This window comes from Protobothrops mucrosquamatus, unplaced genomic scaffold (genome assembly GCF_001527695.2).
Source record: "Protobothrops mucrosquamatus isolate PMUCROS unplaced genomic scaffold, P.Mucros_1.0 scaffold1529, whole genome shotgun sequence".
Lineage (NCBI taxonomy): Eukaryota > Metazoa > Chordata > Lepidosauria > Squamata > Viperidae > Protobothrops > Protobothrops mucrosquamatus.
Genome location: NW_015387701.1, coordinates 79,297 through 101,781, shown reverse-complemented (window position 1 = coordinate 101,781; position 22,485 = coordinate 79,297). Strand labels below are relative to the sequence as shown.

Below are 22,485 nucleotides of genomic sequence, written 5' to 3'. Positions count from 1 at the left end.
CAAATATACATTTACTATCACATGGAGCCTGGTTCAGAGAGAAGCTGAAATCAAGCTTTATCCTTGGGAGAAAGCAACTGGACAAGGAAGGAAAGTCACATGCCTTGCAGAGAAATTCTGCAGCTCTCTTAACTATTCAACTGACCTGTGATAAAAGTGATAGAGGCAGGACCCAGACGTCTCTGGTTGGAGATGCCATAGAGATCTATTGTGTATCTGTGGGAAGGAGCCAGGTCAGGGATGGTGATTTCATGAGAATCTCCCTCGGTGGACAGCTCTCGGAGTCTGCCTTCAGCATCTTTATACTGAATCAAAAAGGAATCGAAGGTCCCAGAGAAGACTGTCCAGGACAAGTGGGCAGAATTGCTAGTGACAGTGGCAGAAACGTCTTTAAAAGTGCTACTGGAGCCTATGACAAAAAACAAAAAACAAAAGAAAGGAAAACAAGGAATGTCATTTTAATAGAATATGCTGCTTTAATAACAACAACAAGTCACAATTTATTAAACGTGCGCCGCCTGATTCGCATAATTATAATAGATGCAAGCTCCCCAGAATGCTTGGATAGGGCCAAGGTATAACAAACAAATAAACAAATAAATAAAGACAGTGCTGCAAGGTCAGAACAGGGCTTAGAACAGTGATGGTGAACCTTTTAGAAACCGAGTGCCCAAAAACTGGCCCCGCCCCTGCTCCACCCCTGCCCCGCCCCCGCTCCACCTCCCCATCCCCCGCCCCGCCTGCTTGCAAGGCTACTCATCGCCTCCAGGGCCCGCCGCAGATCACCCAGGCAGCCCAGCAGTGCTATGGCGGTCACGTCCTCCCCCCACGCCCTGCAGCATCAACTGTGCACAATGGGATGTGAGGGCAGAGTATTGTCTACGCTGCCTGGCTGCCATGTCCTTGGCTGTGGTGCTCCGCGTGAGCCATGCTCAGGGGTGACTCTCCTTCAGGGGGGCTGCTGGAGAGGAAGGGGTCACGGGGGGAGGTGAGGCTGGGGCAATGGCACGTGTGCCCACAGAGAGGGCTCCGAGTGCCGCCTCTGGCACCTGTGCCATAGGTTCGCCACCACTGGCTTAGAAAGTCCTTGGGAAACTCACACAAAAGTGGAGAATTGCAAGTAGCTCGGCTGTGGAGATTCTTGGGCAGGAAGAGATCATCATACACTTGAAATACAGTTTGCAAATGTACAGAATCATGAAATATGATGCACATTGTGTAAGGGAAGAATGTCAGTGAAATAATCTATAGTGTAATTGCGACAGTGACGAAAATAATTTTATAAGCCATAATTGTAGGTGTAGCAGTAATAAATCTACTTCACTGGACCTGCTCAAAAACTGCATTGCTTCAGCTTATTATCAAAAAAAGAGAGGGTTTTTTAAGATGAACAAATATACTGCCTTAATTACGTTTTGAAGCATGATGACTGTCTGCCTTGTGTGACCGTGTTTTGTTTGGACTATTTCAGCAATGTTATCCACAGTCCGAATCCTGCAAATAGAGCAGCTGATAAATTTTCTCTGGAAGCCCATTTCTGTTACAACACTTCAGTGTTTCTCAATCTTGGCAACTTTAAGATCGGTAAACTTCAACTCCCAAAATTAGTTGCAAAGCTATGTTTAAAAAAAAATACTATCATTAGGTAAGCAAGGACTACCCATATCTGAACTTTGGGAATTGAAATCCACACATTTTAAAGTTGCTGAGGTTGAGAGAGACACTGCTCTAGTTGATTTTGGCTTCGCGCAACATCTCATCTCCAATTCGTGACAAAAGACGGTGTTCAGAACCCATCGCTTACCTGGGACTACTTCCAAGGACACGGGGCCAAAGGGCTTACGGCCTAGGATAACGTAAAAGTTGAATCGGTATTTTCGGGAGGGCACCAAGTTAGAAATCGTGGCTTCTCGGGTGTTCTTGTCCATTCGGAGCACCTTGGGCTTGCCCTCGGCATCCTTATATTGGATCACAAAGGAGTCAAAAGGCCCAGTGGGGGCATCCCAGGAAAGGTGAACTGAAGTGTCTGTGACATCTAAAAGAGAGAAATCTCCCGGCCTGGGCTCTTCCGGTTCTACTGCTGACAAGAAAAAGGAAAGAGAAAATGACGGCTAGGAATTTCTTGGAAGAAGAGGAAAGACAGATGATGGGAGAAAATAGGGCTGTACGTATGAGTCTGGCAGGTCTCACCTATGGGTGAATAAGTAAAATATACCGTGTTACACTGTATTTGCATTGGCAAGGGTTGGCTTACAAAAATTAGTTTTAGCCTGTTCAAAAGCTAATGGTTTGGGAAAAATTCAGAGTAAGGATTGCAGAGGTGAGTAGTGTGTGAAAAAGGCGCTGATGGACAGAGAAGGCTATTTTAGCCCCATTGCTGTTTGGGTGCTTCTAGACCAAGGCTTTTCAACCAGTGGTACGGGTACCATCTGTGGTACATTGGCACTTGGCAGGTGGTACGCGACCATCCTAGAAAAGTGGTAGCGGGGGAGGGGAATGAGCTGAACTGGTGGCAGCACCGCACAAGCCTGAGCGAGAGATGGCTGGAGCTGCAGGGCTGTCAGGGCTCAGCGGAAGAGCCAGGATCAGCGCCAGGCTCCAGCTGGAGTTTGGCGCTGATCCTGGCACTTCTGAGGCCAGAAGAAGCACCGATCAGCTGGAATGTTGCAGCATCTCCAGGGTCTTACGATTTACATTCAGATGCTTGGCAACTGATTCATATTTATGATGGTCACAGTGTCCCAGGGTCATGTGAAGTGACCAAAACCTTCTGCAACCACCCAACAGATGGGGGAAATGAAAACCAAACACCTCCCCACCCTACCCCCGCTGCCAATCCTCAACAGAAATGCTCACAACAATGAAAACCTCGGACAGGAGGAAGAGCGCGGCCGGGCAGGCAGGCAGGCAGGTGTCTTACTCGGCTGTGGCTTGGGGGGCACTTTTTTCAGTGCCATTGTAACTTCGAACAGTCACTAAGCGAACTGTTGTAAGTCGAGGACTACCTGTACTTCATCACTTTTTTTCCTTTTTGGGGGGGGTCATCGTGTTTTTGACACCTTGCTAGGCGACTGGTGGTACTCGGATATTGCCATATCCTAAAAGTGGTACAATGGGTGAAAAGGTTGAAAAGCCCTGTTCTAGACCACCAAAAGGTTACTTTGAAGCTGAATCAAAGCAGACCTAGCCCTTCCCATCCAGCAAGCGAATCCTCCATTACTGGAGGTTTTCAAGAAAAGCCTGGACAGCCATTTGTCCAGAATGGGCAGGAAGTTGTACTAGAAGACCTCCAAAGTCCCTTCCAACCCTCTTACTCTATGTCAGGGGTAGTCAACCTTGGCTCTTTTATGACTCGTGGACTTCAACTTCAATTCTGGGAATTGAAGTCCACGAGTCATAAAAGAGCCAAGGTTGACTACCCCTGCTCTATGTTCTAAGTGGGAGCCAGAATCCTGAGCAATGACACAGACTGCATCGGGACACAGATGAAACACAACGGTCAGCGGGTCAGAAAATGTCCTTCATCTCGTCGGAAATATACATTCTATCATCTCCTTTGCCCGAAAAAGGAAAATCTGAAGCAGAACAAAATCAAGATGCCAGTCAGAACTTGACGAGTTTAGGAACATAGCGAGGGTACCTGTAATCGTTTTTGTGGAGAAGGGGGCGCTGTAGCTTCCACCAGCTCTCTCTCCATGTAACTCTATTTCATACTCTATCCCAGGGTGCAAATCCATTAGGTCGACACTTCTCTCTGTTCCTGGAATGCTGATTTTTTCTGGAGGTGCCCCAGATTTGGGGTCCCTATAGTAGAGGGAAAAATTGTGGAAGAAATTGGGCGGGGCTGACCAGGTTACACGGAGCTGGTTCGGAGAGACTTCGGTCACTTGTAGGTTCTTCAGCGGAGTTAAGATGGGTGGGGTGATGGTTCGGATCTTGTCATTCGTTGGTGAACTTGGAGCTGAAGGAAAAGAGATTTGAGGTGAGGGAACCAGAAACTGTTTAAAAAAAAAAAAAGTTTCAGAAACTTCCTCCTTTGGTTAGTCTGGCCAGCATTTTTCTCTACTTCTCGGATTTTATAGAAGGCACCTTAGTCAGTGTGTGTGTGTGTGTGTGTGTGTGTGTGTGTGTGTACAGGTAGTCCTCGACTTATGATCACAACTGAGTCCAAAATTTCCATTGCTAAGCAAGATAGTTAGGTGAGTTTTGCCCCATTTTACGACCTTTCTTGCCACAGTTGTTAAGTGAATCACTACAGTTGTTAAGGTAGCAACACGGTTGTTAAGTGAATCTGGCTTCCCCATTGACTTTGCTTGTCAGAAGGTCGCAAAAGGGGATCACATGACCCTGGGACACGGCAACCGTCGTAAATACATACCAGTTGCCAAGGCCCTGAATTTTGATCACGTGACCCTGCAACAACGGTCATTAAGTGTGAAAAATGGTCCCTTTTTTCAGCACTGTGGTAACTTTGAATCGTCACTAAACGAATGGTTGTCATTCGAGGCCTACCTGTATCTATGTGTATGTGTGTCTTTTGATTGCAGTTTGAATCTCTGAGCCTTTGAAATGTGACAGATTGTTACCTGAGAATCAGTAATAGGAAATCTCTGATTCAAAACCAGAGTCGCTCTTTGAGTGAGATGGTCGGTCTCCCTAAATCTGATAAATAAATAACATTCCCAATCCTATACTACAGGCATGTCAAACTCGTGATATCACGTGACATCGCACGACGTATTGTGGCTTTTCCCCCATTGCTGGCAATGGGGTGGGCGCGGTTTCGGCCTGACGCATCCGGCCCGCGGGCCGGCAGTTTGACATGCTTGCTATACTAGATGAGAGAAAAATTCACAAAAATTGTGATTTCTGGATTTCCAAAGATCAGTTGTTAATTACTGAAATGCTTCAACGGTTCTATCTCAATTAAAATGAACTTAATTTTATAATAAAGGGTTTTCTGTGGTTAATATTGTGGAAGTACCCAAAACAAACTTTTATAAGTGTATTATTTTAAGCAGAGTGTAGTTTTGTTTTAAGTAGTCTATACAAATAGTCATGCTAAGGAACTAAGCTCTATAAAACATCTTATGCCAAAATAATGAATCATTATGGCAATAAATAAGATGCCAAATTCAATAATTATGTATTTTCTAAAATACCTCAACTTAACAGAACCAATGATAAGGAATACGAGGACAGGGAAATTAATTAAAAAAGATAAACAGAACAGGTGGTGTTATTCCAGGAATTATTTTGAAGGTAAGAATTGAATTTTGTTATTTAGCTTTCAAGATTTTGTCCTTCCTTTCCTGCTTCTCTTAAGGAGCATTGGTTTTGGTGCCAATTTTTTTTTTCTGAACTGGAAACTTTATCTAAAGATAAAGAACTTCAATTCAGAGCAAGGGCAGTGCTTCCTGAATCACATAGCACCCAATTCTAAATACACAAACTTTTTGAAATCTAGACAAGCCCATTTCCTCCATTACAGTAACTAGTTATTTTCCACGGTTGGAAGTCTCTGCATAGATCACCCAATTCTCCCATTTTTATCCACCTTTTATATAAGTATATTTTGTTTACCTTAAATTTAAACAAGGAAATTTGTTCAAGAATCCCTTTTCATATTATTACGATTTTAAGTGTTTGGAATTGATGCAAATATCATCTAGACAACGTGCTTAACCTGGCTTGAAAAACCACAATTTTTGCATTCACATAACAGGCTACGTCCAAGCAAATACTAGTAGTCCTTGACTTACAACCATTCATTTAGTGACCGTTCGAAGTTACGACAGCACTGAAAAGTGTGACTTGTGATCATTTTTCACACAACTGGTGCAGCATCCCCATGATCAAAATTCAAACGGTTGGAAGTGGCATGTATTTATGACCGTTGCCTTGTCCCGGGGGTTATGTGATTTCCGCTTAACAACCAGGTCATTAACTTAACAACTGCAGTGATTCATTTAACAACTGTGGCAAGAAAAGTCGTAAAATGGGGCAAAACTCACTTAACAACTGTCTTGTTTGGCAACAGAAATTTTGAGCTCAGTTGTGGCCGTAAATCAAGGACTACCTGCAGAGTTAGTGCTCGACTTATGAACAGTCATTAAGTGGCCATTTGAAATTCCAATGGCCCTATCTTGGGGGTACTTAAAACCTAGATTCAACGTTCTGACGATCACCTCCCTCAGTCACATAACAGAACTTTGGTTGCTTGGCAACCGGATCTCATTTACGGCTGTTTGCAGCATCCCACTGTCACATTATCATATTTTACATCGGTTTTGCCAAAACCTGGCATTTACTTCACAATTTTGGCAAAACTGCTCCCAATGTTCACCCAACGATCACCGCACAAACGGTAGCAAAATTGTGTTTGTCACACAACCGTCCCACTTTATAACCCTCGCGAGTTTTGATCGACGGGCTCCATTGTGATAGAAACTCAGGAACTATCTGCAATCCGTTTTATGGCTCAGTGTGATGGTTGCTCAACCTGGTAAGTCAACGGCTGGTTTTCACAGAGTGGGAGGTGCGTAGAAACTGCCCAACACTATCGTGGGAACCAGCCCTAAGGTTCAATTCAACTGAGAGGTATGCTAGCCAGACATATATCGGAGCTGATCTTCCCGCTACTGCGAGAAGAACAAGTAAAGACTTTAGAATAGCTTCCCTTCCTTTCGGAAAATAAAACCTAGATATCCCAGCTAAACAGTAAGACAGACACTTGGAGGTTGCGGTTTGGATGTGTGAAGGTGGCGGCAACAGCAGCAGCAGCAGCAGCAGGAGCAACAGAGCAATGGCGTAAGCTGGCTTGACACTGAAAGCCAACATTGTTGGAACGGAAGCTGAAAAGAAAGTTTTCAGCCACATAAATACAACATCAAGGCAAGAACGAGAAGCCTGGAAGATTAAAGTGATTAAACACAAAAAGGCTTCACTTGAGCAACGTCAGCAACCGACTGTGGCTGAAAAAAAACAAGAAAGCGAGCAGTGTATTAACAATTAAAATAACACATAAGACAGGAGAACACCAGGACCGGGACAATGCTCTACACATAGGCAATTTTCAGTGTGATTTCAACGTCCACACGTGAATGTTTTGATGATCTGATTTTGATTTCTTCAGTTTTGACAAACCTTGGCTGTCACTTGTATATATTTGAGCCAACATATTGAGGAATGTTTTACTAAATTGTGTAAAACCTTTCAGTAAATAAGTAGAAAATTGGGCATAACACTCATATATATATATGTGAATATGTGTGTGTATATATATATATATATATACACACACATATTCATATATAGGCTTTGTGGAGAGACAGGGGCTGTTGTGGGGTGATATTGGACAAATTATTCTTTCTCAGGACAGCTGTAAGGATAAAAATGGAAACTTCTTCAGAAGAAAGCCAGGCTTTTAAATTATTAAGACATAATTCAGTATATTTCAGTCACTTCTCTGCGTTCTCTAAGCTCTTTGCATATAATATCATCCACAACTGTAATAAAATTCTTCCTCGCGTGGTTAAATTTAGTGGAAAAACATCCCATCGTTTAACGCTTTGCAAGTAGATGTCAGAGGAACCCAGGACAACATAGAAAAGGTGGACGGGAAGCACTCGGGCTATAAGAACCGGCGTGTAGCAAAAACAAAACAGATCAAACAAACTTTGAAGTAGCAGGTAAGGCCGCATTTTGGCTTGAAGAAGAAATTAGCTGGTGGAGATTGTGACGTTTGCGTGAAAGGCTTTCTCTTAAGGGAGGAAAATATCTAGCAGCCTACTGTCCAAGCAACTTGGGGGAGAACGTGAAAGCAACGTGTGATTAAATATTTGGCCATGTGTGGGTGCCGCAGAAGCTCGACTTTGCAACAACACAAACAAGGCATGTGAGGCAACTATCGCAGGCAAAAGGAGAGAGAAAATTGCCGAGGTGAACAACTGCCCTACCAACCCTGGTACCTGTGGCAGTTATAAAGGAGTATGACTTAGAGGAATGTCCTTTCATGACCCCATGAATTTCCATCAAGTAGGTTGTTCCGGGTGACAATCCGGTGATGATGGCTGTAGACGCATTTCCAGGCACCACTAACTCCTTTATTTCTCCAGTCACCATGTTTCGGTAGCGGATGACCACATGGTCAGAAATCCCCCTCACGCTGTCCAAAGACACCTCAATGTGATCGGGGGAGCTGGTCACCACGGTTGGCTTGGCGTGGTCTGGACGGAGGTATCCCTCTGAGTAGACGCTCTCTGTTTCGGTTACTGGGAATTCCCTTTTCACGGGCAAGTTACTGGTTTCGTGGACAAGACGTTCTTCAACCTTCTCTTGAAACTCAATTGGCTTTGCACGCTTGAGGTAGAGGTAGATGTCCCTGGCCACACTCTGGATTGTCTGGTTGCCTCGGAGAGGGAATCTGATGGCCCGGAGGTAGCTCTCGAGCCGCTCAAGGAGAGTCCCATTGTAGGGGGACAGTTTGGATGAGATATTCTGGGTCATTCTCTTCAGGAAGTGCTCCTTAGTCAGCAAGGTGGTGTTCGCCGGGCGGCGACCCGGATGTGGTTTAGTGCCAGGTTTCTTCTCTTCAGGCTCAGAAGAGGAAGTGTCTGGCTTTTTATGGGAAGAGGGGGTTGGTGTCAAGTGGTGGCGACTTGGCTGAATTGGAGCTGGTGCTGGTGGGATCAAAAACGCAGGAGGTTATGGCAAGGTACTCAGGGGGAATAAGTCACGGAGATGAGATGTATGGCTAGCAGCTAGAAATACAGGTATAGTCCCCGACTTACAACAGTTCATTTAGTGACCCTTTGAAGTTTACAATGACACTGAAAAAAGGACCTAGGACCATTTTTCACACGTCTGACCGTTGCAGTCACCTGACCAAAATTCAGGCACTTGGCAACTGACTCGTATTTCTGACGGTTGCAGAAGTCCTGGGTTCATGTGATCCTTTTTCGTGACATGCTGACGAGCAAAATCAATGGGGAAGCCAGATTCACTTAACAAGCGGGTTACTAACTTAAACAACCGCCACGATTCATTTAACAATTCATTTTACAAGAAAGGCTGTAAAATGGGGCAAAATTCACTGAACAGCTGTCTCGTTTAGCGACAGAAACTTTGGACTCAATTGTGATTGTAAATCGAGGACTAGCTGTAGGGAGCCCTACTTAATCTAGCTTTTTAATTTTCCCATCGCTGTAACTGGTTTAGACTGGTGTTGGCACATCTCATTACAAAGTTAGACTTGGTGACTTATCCAGACTGCCGATCCTGAATTTCCCCAAAGCTGCAATAAAACAGATGGAATTAGTCTTTTTTTTTTATACATTGCTTCCAGGAAACTCCGGTGGTCTGATTTTCAGAGATCTGTGGATTACATAGAGGAAGTTCAAATAAAAAAGGAATTGCAATCATAACTGCTGAAGGAAAGAAAAAAAAAAAGACTTGAGATGTCCTTGGTAGAAAAAAGACAGTATAATTGTGGGGAAAGAGGCTTCCATAGTGAAAGAATGCAGAAACCACCTTTCAGAATTCTTTCAGACTTATTTCTGGTCATTTCATCACACACTGCAAATAAAGCTTAAATAAGCCATTACTGACAAAACACTAGAAGAATGTTTTTCTGAGAATACTGGATAATCAAGGCTGCTAATTTGTTCACAGAATTATAAAGCCTATCTTTACGGGAAGCTGTGAAAGGGAAGGCCAAAGGTTCTAGGTTAGCCTGGAGGATCATGGATCTGCCACAGAAAAAATTGGGACAGAAAGATTTTACCAGGAGAATAAACAAAAATTCTTAAAATTCTGTCCCAAATCAATATTGCTTAAAGCACTGTTTTTTTTCAACCTTGGCAACTTTTAAGATGTTTGGACTTCAACTCCCAGAATTCTCTAGCCAGAATGGCTGAGTGTGGAATTTGAAGAGTTGAAATGCACAGATTTTAAAGTTGCCAAGGTCAAGAAACACTAATTTAAAGTTTGCAGCAACTTATGCTTTGTAGTTCTTGGTATTGGCAATCAGATTTTATAAAAATATATAAACTTTCCTGCAAGTGTCTAGAGTAGGGGTAGGCAACCTTGGCTCTTTTATGACTCGTGGACTTCAACTCCCAGAATTCCTGAGCCACCCATGCTGAGGAGAAATGGAGAGGTTTCCATGCTGAGCCATGCTGGCTCAGGAATTCTGGGAGTTGAAGTCCACGAGTCATAAAAGAGCCAAGGTTGCCTACCTCTGGTCTAGAGTAAATACGTGATTTAAACAAACCAAATCTGACACCATTGCTCTGCCCATTAAAATACTTTTTTTACGGGAATATATATTTTTTTCAATATTCTCTGCTCTCGGAAGCAGCCCAGCTCATTGTTCTCTTTCTTTTGATGCTTTCCACACAAAAGTGCATTTTCCAAAACATTGAATCATTATTCCACACACTGCAGGAATATATCAGAAACGATCAACCCTCAGAGCACAGATGACTGCAAAGAAGATAAACCCTCCCATTCCCAACCAGCCAGTTAGAACTGAAGAAGCTTCTTGGATGAAAAGTGAAACATTTTCAAAAGGGAAAAAAAAACTCCGCAAGAAAGTCCAGTTGCCTTTTGGAAAAAACACCTTTGGGACAACCGTGACCCGGATGATTGAGAATCTCTATAGACATTTCCAGAGAGAAGAAAGTTCTAGACTAGGGGTGTAGAGCGATGGCCCTTTTACGACTTGTGGACTGGCTCAGGGATTCTGGGAATTGAAGTCCGCAAGTCATAAAAGGGCCACAGTTCCTCACCTCCAAGGCAGACAAGACCCTAGTGAGCTACCTGTGGTGCTGACAACAATGCTGGTGGCTCGGCTGTTCTCGCCACTCTGACGGGCAACCAAGGTGATGCGGTATCGCGTTCTGCTCTCCAGGTCTTCCAAGGTAACACGCTCAGGGACTGCCGGCAGCTCTACACGTTTCATGGCTTGGACGGGTCGAGTGGGAGACAGAGGGACGTAGCTGAGGACGTAGCCATCGGGGCGAGAGGTAGGTGGTTCCCATTGCAAGGTCAGGGAGTTTTCAGACACCTGTGATGAGTGCAGGCCATTGGGAGGGGCCACTCCTGGAGAAAAGGAAGAGACACATGAAACACAAAACATGGCAAAAGGGATTGGGAATAAAGGTGGGGAACAATTGGAATTGGAAAGAGATGGACTTGGGCTTAGTGAAAGGAGTAAAGAAGAGCAGGGGTACCATATCTGGCCTGTAAAATCCAGATCAGGGGTCCCCAACCCCCGGTCTGTGGACCAGTACTGGGCCACGGCATGCCGACAACCGGGCCGCACAAACAAGGAAAGCCCCATCCGTGAGATGCAGGCAGCACACGAAACCACGCCCCCTCCGGTCCGTGGAAAAACCTCTCTCCACGGAACCGGTCCCTGGTGCCCGAAAAGTTGGGGACCTCTTGAGCCCGATGACATCAAAATAACAGCAGAGAGCTAGAATAATAATAATAATAATAATAATAATAATAATAATAATAATAATAATAATAATATAACTCTTTGCTGCCATCTAGTGGTCATTAAGACCCTTGTCCCCAAAGTGCTTTTTTTCAAAAGGCAACTGGACTTTTTTTTTTTCCTTGAAGACATTTCGCTTCTCATCCAAGAAGCTTCTGGGGCAGACCGGAAAGATTTATATTTCTTGCAGTCTTCTGGTCATTAGCACTCTCTGAGGGTCCTTAAGACCACTGGGAGGTTTATCTGTGTCCCAGGTTCACCTGAATAGTGCAAATATGTGTGGAACTGCTGAAAGGCCTGTGTTGTAAATCCTTCCATTCTCCACCATTCAGTCAGAACTGAAGAAGCTTCTTGGATAAGAAGCGAAATGTCTCCAAGGAAAAACAAAGAAAGTCCAGTTGCCTCTTGAAAAAACAACAACACACCTTTGGAACAACCATGACCTGGATGACTGAGAATCTCCACGAACATTCTTGCATCCCAGACCAATTATTCCTAAACAAGAGATAACAGGAGCTGTAGCTATTTAATGCAGGTAAAGATCAAATGCAGAGAAAGTAGTATAACCAACTGGAAGATATAAACCATTATTCAATAATGGCCTGATCTATCTCCTAGTAAACTAGCCTAATTAAATCCATTTTAATGCATTTTCCCCCTCTTACTAATTTCCTAGATCAGGGGTCTTCAAACTTGGCCCTTTTATGACTTGTGGACTTCAACTCCCAGAATTCCTCAGCCAGGCGTGCCTAGCTGAGGAATTCTGGCAGTTGAAGTCCACAAGTCATAAAAGGGCCAAGTTTGAAGATCTTTGTCCTAGATGATTAGAGCAGGTCCAGGCAGGATCTTAATGAGGATGTTCATTCTTCGTTTTTATTTATTTATCATGAGAATAAAAACAGAAAAAAAGAAATAGAAAGAAAGAGGAGAACACATTAAGGTCTGGCAAACTATAACAATTGCAGGACTGCCTGTAATTCATAAATAAAATGGGCTGCTTATGCATAAAGAAGCTGTGTTGTGGAATAAACAAGGTGCCTGAATTCTTAATACTCATCGAGGTAAGGACGCATGGGGGAAAAAAAGGGGGATGTTGTTCAGGATTGTGGTGATCAAGAATCTTATATTGAAATGACTGAATTACAAAGAATAAATGAGTTGTAATAATATGCAACCGTCCATAGCTCAGGAGAAGCATGAAAGGAAACCACGAATAGGGGCAATTGGATCTGCTAAATATTTTTCTTTCTAAATATACTTCTGAAATGTACTGGGCAAGCAACGATATTGTAGCAACTTCTGCTTTTTATCTAGTTCAGGGGTAGGCAACCTTGGCTCTTTTATGACTCGTGGACTTCAACTCCCAGAATTCCTGAGCCAGCATGGCTCAGCTTGGAAACCTCTCCCTTTCCCCTCAGCATGGTTGGCTCAGGAATTCTGGGAGTTGAAGTCCACAAGTCATAAAAGAGCCAAGGTTGCCCACCCCTGTTCTAGTCCAACCCCCTGCTCAAGCAGGAGACCCTACACTAGGGGTAGGCAACCTTGGCTCTTTTATGACTCGTGGACTTCAACTCCCAGAATCCCTGAGCCATCATGGCTCAGCTTGGAAACCTCTTCCTTTCCCCTCAGCATGGCTGGCTCAGGAATTCTGGGAGTTGAAGTCCACGAGTCATAAAAGAGCCAAGGTTGCCTACCCCTGTTCTAGTCCAACCCCCTGCTCAAGCAGGAGACCCTACACTAGGGATAGGCAACCTTGGCTCTTTTATGACTCGTGGACTTCAACTCCCAGAATCCCTGAGCCATCATGGCTCAGCTTGGAAACCTCTTCCTTTCCCCTCAGCATGGCTGGCTCAGGAATTCTGGGAGTTGAAGTCCACGAGTCATAAAAGAGACAAGGTTGCCTACCCCTGATCTAGTTTCATACAAACGGCTGTTTTCTCGCTTGTATCACCACATAAAGTATAAAAGCAGACCAAATAAATCATTCGGGATTTTTCCAGCTTTCTGGGAGGACCCATCTTTGACCGGATCTGAATAAATGTGTGACTCAGCGAGAATTGAATTCTGCCTCTTTGCTCATGATGGGCCAGACCTAGATTTCCTGCCCAACAAGGAGGAGAGAATTTGCACACACAAGGAACAGGCGGAAGAGAAAGAAAAATGGGGCACGAGGTAGAGAGGCAGACAGAAATGGAGTCATGGCTCCAGACTACATACGCGTACGCACGGTCTGGGTGACAGGGGGTCCGTAGTGTTGCCCTTTTTCTACCCGAACGGTGACTGTGTATTCCTCCCCCGGTTTCAATCCTTTGTATTCAAAGATCCTTTCGGTGCCAGACAGGTGTGTGGATTCACCTGCCCGAGGATTCTTCTGCAGGTTGGAAAGGAAAAAAAAAGAGACAGAGTGACACCACAAAACATACAGATGCTCACAAGGGCTTGATTAAATCATTTTGTTTGGAATGAGATTGGGAAGTGGAGGGAAAGTGAGGCTGGTCTGAAAAATCTTTCAAGAAACCCAGCCTCCTGTAATTCTAAATAAATAAAAATGTAAATGTTCGTTGGTTCAAAATCTTAAATCTCCGAAAGTTCTTCACCGATTGCTTTGAAATTTTGACAAAAGGTTGCATTCGAATACGCACGTGTTTTTATATACCTACTATTATATAGATGTCACACCTGTGACAGGTAAAAACATGCTTTTTTTGAAAAACAGCGCCATCTGTTGGACGTAAAAGCAACACACACTAGCATTGTGAAATTAAACAAACGTGCGCTTTCTCTTTTCTTTCTTTTCCATTTAATCAGACTGAGCCACAGCAACGCGTGGCCGGGTACAGCTAGTTCTAAATAAAAAGGTTTTTCTGTGAGTAGTGCAATTCCCCTGTGCATTGGTGGGGGGGGAACTCAACTGCTATTCGTATTTCTTTCTGGAAGTGGAATGAATGAATGAATTTATCTGGGACTGAACTAAATTTCCCTCCTCCTGTGTTTCAATGGTGCATTGATGAATTTAAAAAATTGCACTGGAAAAGTAGGTAGCTATTTTTTTTAATGTACATTACTTGGGTGATGCACATAGAAAAGGGCAGAGCTTTGATCATCTCTCTCTCTCTCTCTCTCTCTCTCTCTCTCTCNCCCTCCCTCCCTCTCTCTCTCTCTCTCTCTCTCTCCCTCTCTCTCTCTCTCCATACACACATACACACAGAGACACACACACTGGATGCTCCTACCAATACAAAGTTAAATACCACAAGCAATTGGAGCTGACTCAACCTGGAAAATATTATTTTCATATGGATTAGGAAAACACAGTCAGAAAAGGTGTTTGAGGTGGGCTGCGCCCTCCAAAAACAGACAACCAGGGCGGGTGGACTGGCCTTTAGTAGCCTAAAAAAAGTCCCATCATTTCCTTATAGTAGGAGCTAAGATGAATACAAATGAGTTCTGGGTTGAACCCAGATATTGAAGAACTACAGCTACTAGCATTCGCCCTGGCTACACCGCCTGGGGCTGCTGGGAGTTATAGTTCAGCAATATTTGGATGGCAGTACAAGTTGGATTCTCCACTTCTGCTGCACAAGCACATTGTCCCGAGGTATCTCTTTTTACCGTGGGTGCCACGTAGATCTCATATCCGTCCACAGAAATCTCGGGGTAGTTCCACTCCAGGCGGAAAGAGGTTTCATCTCGATTTGAGACACGGACACCAATGGATGGAATCTCTGTTTAGGCCAAGAAAAAAGATGGTTTGTGTGTGTGTGTGTGTGTATGTATAAGAGCAGGAACCAATATTGCTTGCTTTCTTACTTTATGATCATCTCTTCAGAACTTTGCTAAGACAATATTGCCTTGAAGAGACATTTTGTTGCCTGAGGGGAGATTGTCAGTGAGCCTCACTTTTAATCAAGGTGCACACCTCAATATTCCATACTAGTTCAACACTAGACAATCTGTGCCCTATTGGGTCATTGTTTCAGAAATATAAATTATCTAAACAGAAATAGAATGACCATGGGTGGGCAAAAAAACCAATGGGTGTGGGAGCAGATTCTGATTTCCTGCCAGCTTCCCCATTGAGTTTCCTTGTAGGAAGTTAGCAGAGAATTTTCCTTCCTGCCTTCCCTACCTCCCTAGTCCTCTGTCTCTCCCTCCCTCCCTTCCTACTTCCCTTCCCTTCCAAGCAGGCTAGTACAGTGGTGGCGAACCTATGGCACGCGTGCCAGAGGCGGCACTCAGAGCCCTCTCTGTGGGCACATGCACCATGCCCCAGAGATGGCAACTGTCCCTCTTCAACCAGCCGCCTGCTAACTCGCCGAGATCCCACGTGGCCGGATGCATCCCAGCATGGCTGGTTTCCCTCCTCCCCATCCCATCCCTCCTGGCCTCGTGTGCTCTCCTTTTCCCAGGCACAACCCACTGCATCGCCTCCTCAGTTGTCGGCCGGCCGTCCAGCTCAGAGGCGGCTTCTCTGAACTGCTGGCGACAAGCTGCAGAGCCCCAGAGTGTGCTGTTCGAGAGGCCGGCAGGCTGTGGCTGCTGACAGACACTGTCAACCCCCATGCGCTCGCTGGCCTCTGTGTGCGGGGGCCGATGGTGTCAGGCAGCAGCCACCCTGGCCCCTGCCTCTCCTTGCCCTGTGACAATGGCACTCCCGCCCTGCCTCACCTTGCCTCGCCTCACTCCACAGGATGAGCCTCTTGCCCACCGCCCCACCTGCCAGAGACCCCCTGGATCTCCCCCAACCCTGCCCAGCCCCCATAGGCATCTCTCCCCACGAGCAACATTGTGGTGACCACACCCACCTTGGCCACACCCACCCAGTCTGCCATGACCACCACAGCCATGCCCACACAGTGGGCCACGCCCACCTGGCACCCGGCAATAAATAAGTGGGTTTTGGGTTGCAGTCTGGGCACTCGGTCTCTAAAAGGTTCGCCATCACTGGGCTAGTAAGTGGTTGCTGTGGGTGGGGGAAGGAAGTGAGGGATTGTGAGAGTGGCTGGGAAACTGTCACAGAATGTTCAAAATGAGTATCACATGATTGCAGCAGCAGCCCAGCAGCACTGAAGCTCATCAGAGGGAGACTCAACCTGGAAATAAGGAGGAATTTCCTGACAGTGAGAACGATTAATCCATGGAACAGCTTGCCTCCTGGAGTTGTGGAGGTTCCATTGCTGGACATTTTCAAGACAAAACTGGACAATCATTAGTCAAGAATGGTATAAGGCAGGGGTAGACAACCTTGGCTCTTTATGACTCGTGGACTTCAACTCCCAGAATTCCTGAGCCAGCCATGCTGAGGGGAAAGGGAGAGGTTTCCAAGCTGAGCCATGCTGGCTCAGGAATTCTGGGAGTTGAAGTCCGCGAGTCATAAAAGAGCCGAGGTTGCCTACCCCTGGTATAAGGTGTCCTGTCTTAGCCCGGGGTTTGGACTAGAAGACTTCCAAGGTCTCTTCCAGCCTTATGATTCCATGACAACCTTCCCAAATTTCATTTCCTTGGGAGTTATGGGTCTCAGATTTTGGATGCATTCTTCAAATTAGACCACTTGGGGTATCTTGGTTGAAAAACTGTTTCCCTGTGATGTACTGTTTTGCCAGTAAAAGGTTACAGGAAGGAGAGTTTTTTAGTAACATGTAGATTTGTGCAAAACAAAAAAATCTACAGCTCCTTTTCCCTCTCTCTGTTATGAAAAATGATGTTGTTTATTCATTCAGGAGATCAGCACTTCCCAACCTTGGCCATTTTAAAGATGTGTGGACTTCAGCTCCCAGAATTCTCCAGCCAGCATATGTGAGCCAATTAGAAACACAGAGGGATTTAAGAGCTAAAACAAGCTGGAATAAATCAGTGTTGTTTTCAGAGATGCTTAAACCCCCAAGGATCTGGAGAAAGAGTGATGTTTTTAATGCTCTTTTAAAGGCTGGCAAAATAAGGTTTGGCCCAGTTTGCTGCAAATGTGCTTTTCTGTACAGGCAGTCCTTGACGTACGGCCACAGTTGGGACTGCAATTAAGCAATGTGGTCATTATGAGTCCTGACATGACTGTGCCTGATTTTACAATCTTTTTTGCCACGGTCATTAAGCAAATCACACAGTCATTAAGCAAATCTGGCTTCCCCTATTGTCTTTGCTAGTTGGAAATCACCTGGGTGGGTCACAAATAGTGATCACATGAATGTGGGATGTTGCAACCATCCTAAATACGTGCCAGTTGCCAGCCGGAATATTCTGGCTGGCTGGCTAGGGAACAAAGTTAAATTATTAAAGTTGCCAAAGTTGAGAAGCACTGGGTTAGGCCCTAAAGTAGTGGCCGGCAAACTTATGGCACATGTGCCAGAGGCAGCACTCAGAGCCCTCTCTGTGGGCACGTGCGCTGTCACCCCAGCCCCGCCTCCCCTTGTGGCCCCCTCCTCACCAGCAGCCCCCCTGGAGAGAGTCACTTCTGGGCGCAGCCCGCACGGAGCAGTGCAGCCAAGGACATGGCAGCTGGGCAGCGGGGACAAGACTCCACCCTCGCGCCCGTTGTGCGCAGTTGATGCTGCGGGGCGCGGGTGGAGGGCGTAGCCGCCATGGTGCTGCTGGGCCGCCTGGGCAATCTGCAGTGGGTCGTGGTGGCGGTGAGTGGCCCTGCGGGTGTGCGGGGCAAGGGATGGTGGGCAGAGTGGGGGTGGGAGGAGTGGGAAGGGGCGGAGCAGGCGGGATGGTGAGGGGCTGGTTTTTGGGCACTCAGTCTCTAAAAGGTTCGCCATCACTGCCCTAAAGGATTCAGGAAATGTCCCCTCCCAACCCATTTTCCAAATGGATCACCTTTCATTTCCAAAGCACCAGAAGGCGAGAGAAGAAACAACGGATGGAAACTAATCAAGGACAGAAGCAACCCGGGATTAAGGAGACACTTCCTAACAGTGAGGACAATTAACCAGTGGAACAGCTTTGCCTTCAGAAGTCGTGGGTGCTTCATCACTGGAGGTTTTTTAAAGAAGAGACTGGACAGCTATTTGTCTGAAATGGTACTATAGACTCTCCTCCTCCAAGGTCCCTTCCAGCTCTATTCTGATTGATTGAATAAACCTTTGTGCCTACCTACTGAACAGTCCTCGCCCGAATAGCCACTGTTGCACACGCACGTTCCATTCTGACATTCTCCGTGACCACTGCAGTGCCCCAGACATGCCAGCTGACCACAGTCGGGGCCGGTGTAATCTGGGTGGCAGGTACACACCCCTCCTTGCAGACAGTGGCCTCTCTGGTTACAATCGTTGGGGCAAGTCTTGGTGCCGCAGGCCGGCCCGGTGAAGCCTGGCTCGCACACACAGCGTCCATTGCGGCATTCTCCATGCCTGTTGCAGTTGCTAGGGCAAGCTCGGGTTGCACAATCGGTCCCAGTGTAACCCGGGTTGCACACGCACCCTCCTGAGATGCACTGGCCATGTCCGTGGCAGTTCTGGGGACAAACTGGGTCAGAGCAGGAGGGGCCCACATATCCTGGGAAGCAGGTGCAGCGGCCCTCCACACAGCGCCCTTGGTCATTGCAGTCATCGGGGCAAGAGGGTGGCTCTTCGCAGCTGACCCCTGAGTAGCCAGGCTGGCATTGGCAGTGCCCGTTCACACAACTGCCACGTTCTGCGCCCCCGCAGCCTTCGGAGCAGACCGGCTCCGCGCAGGTGGGACCGCCCCAACCTGACTCGCATTCACACAGGCAGCGAGAGAGGTCAAAGGATCCATGGTGCGAACATAACGTGCGAATGTCTGTTTGGCCTAGGGGAGAGAAAGAGAGAGAGAGAGAGAGAGAGAGAGAGAGAGAGAGAGAGAGAGAGAGAGAGAGAGAGAGAGAGAGAGAGAGAGAGAGAGAGAGAGAGAGAGAGAGAGAGAGAGAGAGAGAGAGAGAGAGAGAGAGAGAGAGAGAGAGAGAGTCATAAGGAGGTTGAGGGAGGGATTGTTTAAGAGAGCACCTGTAAATCACTTAATTGCTGTATTCACAACCCAAGGCAGGAAGCTGGTGAGCTCAGCTGCCTGTTTTACCCTCCAGGAGTACGACTGAATGAGAATAAAACTCTGATCTTCCAAAGGTTGGTTTTCACAAAGTTATTTGGAGGGAGGGAGGGAGGGAGGAAAGAAAGGAGGAGGGAAGAAAGGAAGGAGGGAGGGAGGCAGGGAGCAAGGAAGGAAGGAAGGAAGGAACAAAGGAGGGAAGAAAGGACAGGGAGGGAAGGAGGAGGAAGGGAAGGAAGGAAGGAAGGAAGGGAAAGAAAGGAAGGAGGGAGGAGGGATGGAAGGAGGAAAGGAAGGAAGGAAGGAGGAAAGAAGGAAGGAAGGAACAAAGAAGGAGGGAAGAAAGGACAGAAGGATGGAAGGAGGAGGGAGGGAAGGAAGGGGAAGGAAGGAGGGAGGGATGGAAGGAGGAAAAAAGGAAGGAAGGAAGAAGGAAGGAAGAAACAAAGAAGGAGGGAAGGAAGGAAGGGAGAAGGAAGGAAGGAAGAAACAAAGAAGGAGGGAAGAAAAGACAGAGGGATGGAAGGAGGTGGGAGGGAAGGAGGGAAGGAGGGAGGGAGGGAAGGAAGGAAGAAAGGGGAAGGAAGAAAAGGAGTGAGGAGGGAAGAAAGGAGGGTGGAAGGAAGGAATTTAAGGAAGGAATTTAAATGGAATGATGTATGGAGGGAAATAAGCGACTAGGTAAGGGGTATATATTCTATAGGAAGGGCCGATTGTAATGTATTTAAACTGTCCTGGATGGAGGGGGTCTCTGGGGCTTGCTGCCATCAGGTGAAGAACAAAGGATTTAATTCATGAAATGCCTGTTTCCTTGATCCCAGCTCAGAAACAAATTTGGCAAGGAATAAAATATTCCAATCAGGGCCAGGTAGGCTTCAACCCTGCCCTCTTCCTCCTCCTCCTCCTCCTCCTCCTCCTCCTCCTCCTCCTTTACCTTCGCTGGCTTGACTACTGGTGGACGCAGCAGCAGGGCAACAGCCTCCCCCAGCTTGGCAGGTTTCCTGTAGGACCCGCACTTCACTCTCAAGGGCCTGCAGCCTTCTCCAGAGCTCCCGGGTATCTTCGGTGCCAGGTGGACACCCACAAGACTGCGGTGGGAGGTTGATGCGATGGGTGAACACCACGTGCTCCTGATCGGATCCTTCCAGGGTGTGCTCATGCTGGCCCCCTCCACGAGAAGACCCAGGAGGGCCTAAGGCCTCTTGGGGAGGCGGGGAGGCGTCTTTGTCTGGTGGGTCTTCTCCTGCCACCTTAATTGTGTAGACATGGGAGAAGATGGTTGCATTGGAAGAGGTGAGAGGGCGGGGAAGACGGGCCTCCCAGGAAACCCCCAGCCAACAGAGGAGCAGAAGGAAAGACACTCCCTTTGAGGGCCTCTCCATGATCAAGATCTGTAAGGAAGGGGACAATAAGGAAGAGAAATAAATCGGGGCTGAATTTGGGAATACAAGACGCAGGGCTTTTCCAACCAGTGGTACGGGTACCATCTGTGGTACATTGGCACCTGGCGGGTGGTACACGACCATCCTAGAAAAGTGGTAGCGGGGGAGGAAAATGAGCTGAACCGGTGGCAGCACCACACAAGCCTGAGCGAGAGATGGCTGGAGCTGCAGGGCTGTCAGGGCTCAGCGGAAGCGCCAGGATTAGCGCTTCTTCGGGACTGTCAGAGCTCAGTGGAAGTGCCAGGATCAGCGCCAGGCTCCAGCTGGAGCTCGGCGCTGATCCTGGTGCTTCTGCTGAGCCCAGAAGAAGTGCCGATCAGCTGGAATGTTGCAGCATCTCCAAGGTCTTGTGATTTACATTCAGATGCTTGGCAACTGATTCATATTTATGACGGTCACAGTGTCCCAGGATCATGTGAAGTGACCAAAACCTGCTGCAACCACCCAGCAGACGGGGGGAATCAAAACCAAACACCCCCACCCCCACCCCCACTGCCAATCCTCAACAGAAATGCTCACAATAATAAAAACCTCGGACTGGAGGAAGAGCGCCGCTGGGTGGGCAGGCAGGTGTCTTGGTCGGCTGTGGCTTGGGGGGCACTTTTTTCAGTGCCATTGTAACTTTGAACAGTCACTAAGTGAACTGTTGTAAGTCGAGGACTACCTGTACTTTGTCACTATTTTCCTTTTTTTTTTTTTTTGGTCATCAAGTTTTTGACACCTTGCTAGGTGACTGGTGATACTCGAATATTGCCACTTTTTAGGAACTAAGGAGAAACTTCCTGACAGTTAGAACAATTAACCAGTGGAACAACCTGCCTCCAGAAGCAGTGAATGCTCCAACACTGGAAGTTTTTAAGAAGAGGCTGGACAGCCGTTTGTCTGAAATGGTATAGGGTTACCTGCCTGAGCAGGGGATTGGACTAGATGACCTCCAAGGTCCCTTACAACTTTTTACTACTACTACTACTACTATTACTACTACTACTACTACTACTACTACTACTATTATTATTATTATTATTATTATTATTATTATTATTATTATTATTATTATTATTATTATTTCTGGCACTAAGTGTTAAAATGTGTCCTGTACATTTACCCTCACCCTTTGACACATTGGTAGAGGTTGATGAAACTCAATAAATTAAGGAGAATATTTGTATCTCAGGGTTGAAATGAAGGGTCTGAGCTTGGTTCAGAGCCAAAAAAAGAACAAAAAGACCCAAACACCTCCCCACCAGCAATCAACACCCAGATGAGCATAAATTAACACCAAGGTTAACATCAAACCAACAGTCAAGAGGTAAACAATGTCCCAATCAAGGAACTGCCAAGCAAGCTAACAGTAAACAGCCCAACCAAAGAATCACCATGACTACCCCCCACCAACACTGGAAGGGCAAGCCACTACCAGATTATAAACTGAGAGCAAGCCCCATTCCTTGCTAGCCCTGATGATGTTACCTAGTTTGGGAATGAAACGTCTGCAAGAAAACCACCAAGCTCAGAGAGCGCCAAGGACCCCTCAAACTCAAT

General features: G+C 46.4%; 1 protein-coding gene across 1 annotated transcript in view; it reads right to left on the bottom strand.

Annotated features, from left to right (window-relative positions):
• The window catches only part of LOC107293206 (tenascin-X), a gene marked incomplete at its 5' end in the record, with an annotated part of 98,895 nt that extends 78,003 nt beyond the window's left edge, over positions 1-20,892 (bottom strand). The window contains 9 exons of the mRNA XM_015822347.1: positions 146-409; positions 1,805-1,958; positions 3,858-3,961; positions 7,971-8,681; positions 10,822-11,103; positions 13,721-13,874; positions 15,116-15,228; positions 18,593-19,267; positions 20,436-20,892. Of these exons, the coding sequence (XP_015677833.1) occupies positions 146-409; positions 1,805-1,958; positions 3,858-3,961; positions 7,971-8,681; positions 10,822-11,103; positions 13,721-13,874; positions 15,116-15,228; positions 18,593-19,267; positions 20,436-20,892 (2,914 nt within the window). The remainder of the gene's footprint in view (positions 1-145; positions 410-1,804; positions 1,959-3,857; positions 3,962-7,970; positions 8,682-10,821; positions 11,104-13,720; positions 13,875-15,115; positions 15,229-18,592; positions 19,268-20,435) is intronic.
• Positions 20,893-22,485: the final 1,593 nt, after the last annotated feature.